The sequence below is a fragment of the Brassica napus genome, chromosome A6 (genome assembly GCF_020379485.1).
Source record: "Brassica napus cultivar Da-Ae chromosome A6, Da-Ae, whole genome shotgun sequence".
Taxonomy (NCBI): Eukaryota; Viridiplantae; Streptophyta; class Magnoliopsida; order Brassicales; family Brassicaceae; genus Brassica; species Brassica napus.
In genome coordinates this window covers 16,869,227-16,872,591 of record NC_063439.1, presented here as the reverse complement: position 1 = coordinate 16,872,591, position 3,365 = coordinate 16,869,227, and the positions used below count along the sequence as shown (strand labels likewise).

General features: G+C 37.6%; 2 protein-coding genes across 2 annotated transcripts; one reads left to right on the top strand and one right to left on the bottom strand.

The window, feature by feature from the left end:
* The first annotated feature begins 310 nt into the window (after positions 1–310).
* LOC125609964 (uncharacterized protein At4g04775-like) lies at positions 311–733 on the top strand. Its single transcript, XM_048781595.1, has 2 exons — positions 311–439; positions 509–733. Exons 1-2 carry the CDS (start codon positions 311–313, stop codon positions 731–733), a joined length of 354 nt encoding a protein of 117 aa, XP_048637552.1.
* Positions 734–1,080: 347 nt separating this feature from the next.
* On the bottom strand, positions 1,081–2,877 carry LOC111199026. Its single transcript, XM_048781594.1, has one exon. The coding sequence runs from the start codon at positions 2,875–2,877 to the stop codon at positions 1,081–1,083; it is 1,797 nt and encodes a 598-aa protein (XP_048637551.1).
* Positions 2,878–3,365: the final 488 nt, after the last annotated feature.

The window sequence follows — 3,365 nt, the reverse complement described above, 5'->3', positions numbered from 1 at the left end:
AATCTATATCCTAAATGGCATTAAAGTAGGACAAACTATATTAAACCTTATACCTTAAATGACACTAAAGAAGACAAACGATTTCAAACCCTATACCCTAAATGACACTAAAATACCACAATCTATTTGGTGCCAAAACAAATCTTTATAATGAAAACACATACAAGTTACCATATGTGCCGATCCGATTAGAAACATTGTAAACCCTAATTATATTGCTTATATAAGATCATAAAGCGGCCACAAACACTACATCTTGCGGTGTTTTTTTTCTCCTTCTTGTTCTTAAAAAATCTCTCTTCAAAAGAGAATGACGAACACAAAATACCATGGAGCGATCCCTTCCAGATGCTGGTGTGGAAAGAAGATTGTCACTTATGTTTCAAAAACGGAAGAGAACCCATACAGACGATTCTTCAGATGTGAGATTGGTTTACAGGTAAATCTGATAATTCACTACTTCATATTATTCTATATGTCAATTGATTTGTTTTGTGTTTTGAAACAGAGAAAAAAAGAAAATCATCTTTTTAAGTGGGTAGACGAGGCTCTGCTTGATGAGATTGAAAGGATGTCTGAGCATCAGGCAAGAGTTGCTGAGGAAATTGAAGATCTGAGAATTTCCATGAAGAAGACAGTGCAGGAAGAAGTTATGAACCATAAGCATTCGCTTGATGTAGGTTGCGTAGGAACCCTTTTCAGTTTGTTATGTCTTTGGTCCAAATCTGATTGATATTGTAATGGTTCTCTGATTCAAGTTACATTTTCAAATATTGAACCAATCTGATTTCCAGTTTTATTGTCGTGTTATGAACAACGTTATCAAACAAACCTAATTTTCATAGTCTCTGAAACATAGTATCCTAAAAAACGTGAAACATAACTTGCATAAATCAAGATGAACAAAGCTGAAACATAACTTTGATAGTCTTTGAAACATAACTTGCATAAATCAAGATGAATAAAGCTTGCGTAAACAGAACTTGCATAAAGTCTGAAACATAGTAACCCAAAAAAAACTGGAAACATAACTTGCATAAATCAACATAAAGAAAGCTTGCATGAAACGAACAGAGTATCCTATATTGCTCGATCACATGTTCTCCTATCGTGCTCTCGAATCCCACATCGGCTACATTTGCGACCTTTAGAGCCTTGATTTCCTTGTGACGAACGGATCTTATCTTCGGCTGTCTCGTATCTGCGTTTCTTTCTTCTACCTGCAGCTCGTATAGACTCTGGAGGAAGGACTTTCGTCTGCTCCACATGAGATGGAACAGTCCAAGCATGTTCAGGGACACCAATAGGATTTATGCTTTCTTCATAAGCCGTGCGCCATGACGCAGTAGTGTATATGTCGTATGTGAGTGTGTGTGCTTGTATTCCAACACTGAAGCCTGCTTTTATGGCGTGCCTGCATGGGATTTTCATCAGGTCAAACTTCCCACAAGAACACGTGCGTCTGACCAAGTCAACCATGCAGTCAAAAGTGTCACCTTGAACCAAAAACCTGTCATCGTTAATCGGGAAGACCTTAAACTTTTTACCCTTCTCAATCCTTTTGTCTATCTTCTTCTCCACAGCAATGGTCAGTGGCTTCGAGTGCTTAGAACTTAAAGTTCTACGTTGGAAAAACCATCGAGTCATCATTTCCCTAATGCTGTCCATTAGAGGTATTACTGGAAACTCTCTAGGCGTACGCAAAGCAGAATTTATCGACTCCGCAGGGTTAGTAGTGTTGATATCATACCTGTAACCCGTGAATTGACAACGAGCCCACTTCCTCACATCGGCTTCTATTAGATAATTTCCAATTTCAGGACTAATAGAGTAAATAGCAGTGAACAGCTTACGAAAATCAGCAGCTCGATAAGCTTTAGAAGCCTTTGCAACCAAACCAGCCACACCTTTCCCACTAAAATATGTTACGACATTATTCAGCAAGTGGTGAATGCAAATTCCGTGATGAGCTTGCGGGTACACGTTAGCAATAGCTTTAGCAATCGAGGAATTCCTATCAGACACAAAAGCTAAACTATGCTCGTCAGCAATGACCGCATTAAGTTGTCTCATAAACCAGTTCCACGCAAGGTCATTCTCTGAGTCGACAACTCCAAATGCAATTGGATATAAATTAGAGTTTCCATCTAATGCAGTAGCAACCAGTAATACTCCTTTGTATTTGCTCTTCAAGAACGTCCCATCCACAACAATAACTTTCCGAATCGCAACATAGAAACCGCGAAGACTCTGACCAAAGGAGATGAAGAGGAATCTGAATCGCCCTTCAGAATCCCTTTCACAAGACGTGTGTGACCCTGGATTAGCTTCCCTCATCATGTGCAAGTATTTGGGAATTTTTTCATAGCCTTCCTCTGGAAGGCCTTTCACTTTGTTGATTGCATACTCACGTGCATCCCATGCCAAAGAATAGGATATCTCAAGTCCATGTTCTGAACGCATATACTGGACTATATCATTAGATCTCGGTCCTTCTTTAGCAGTTTCATACATATGCATAACCAGAGTACCAATTGTTTTTGCTGAAGCTGTCCGAACAGATCCTTTTGGATGCAGCACATGAATGATGAGGTACATACTTTTTGATGATAAAATAAGATGAACCAGGTAACCCCTCTGCACGAACACGCCAGCTGCAATCATCATCTGCGCAACGAATGTACCACAATTTTTATCCGACTTGACAAGCTTATAGTCGAAATTATGTTTCATTGCACATATTTCGAATGCTGCCTTCAAAAGCGTTTTTGAAATAAAATGTTGACCCTCCTTCACAAAATCCACCAAAGAAAATCGCACATCATTTCCATTGGTCTTCTCTTTGTCACACCATTCAACCTCTTCTTGTGAATCCATAGTTTAGATAGGAAAAAGTTAGAGAAGAAGAAACAAAAAAAAATCGTGAGACAACGATGAAGAAGACCACAATTTAGGAAAAAAAACAATTAAAAAGGAAAACAAAATATTTAAAAGATTTAGTGAATATTTCATAACCGTTTTTACCAAGATTTCCGGATTTTGTTTACTAACCGTTATAGAACTTGCATTCTACCAATTTAGAAAATAGAATAATAAATAGGATGTTATATACTACTATATTAGATATAAAGACATGATGTAGATTGTATTTTCTTGTGTGGTTTATAATAAGGAAGGATTTAGATTTTATTTTCTAGCGCGGTTGATGAGATGACATTGTTTAGTGTTTTAAATCTACCAGAAATATAGAGCATAGAGGAAATCGTGAACTTCATATTCTGCCTTACTAGTTATATACGTTTCCGTTATAATATGCAGCCTACATGCGTTAGAACATTGTGTTTCTTTCAGATTACGTATTCTAA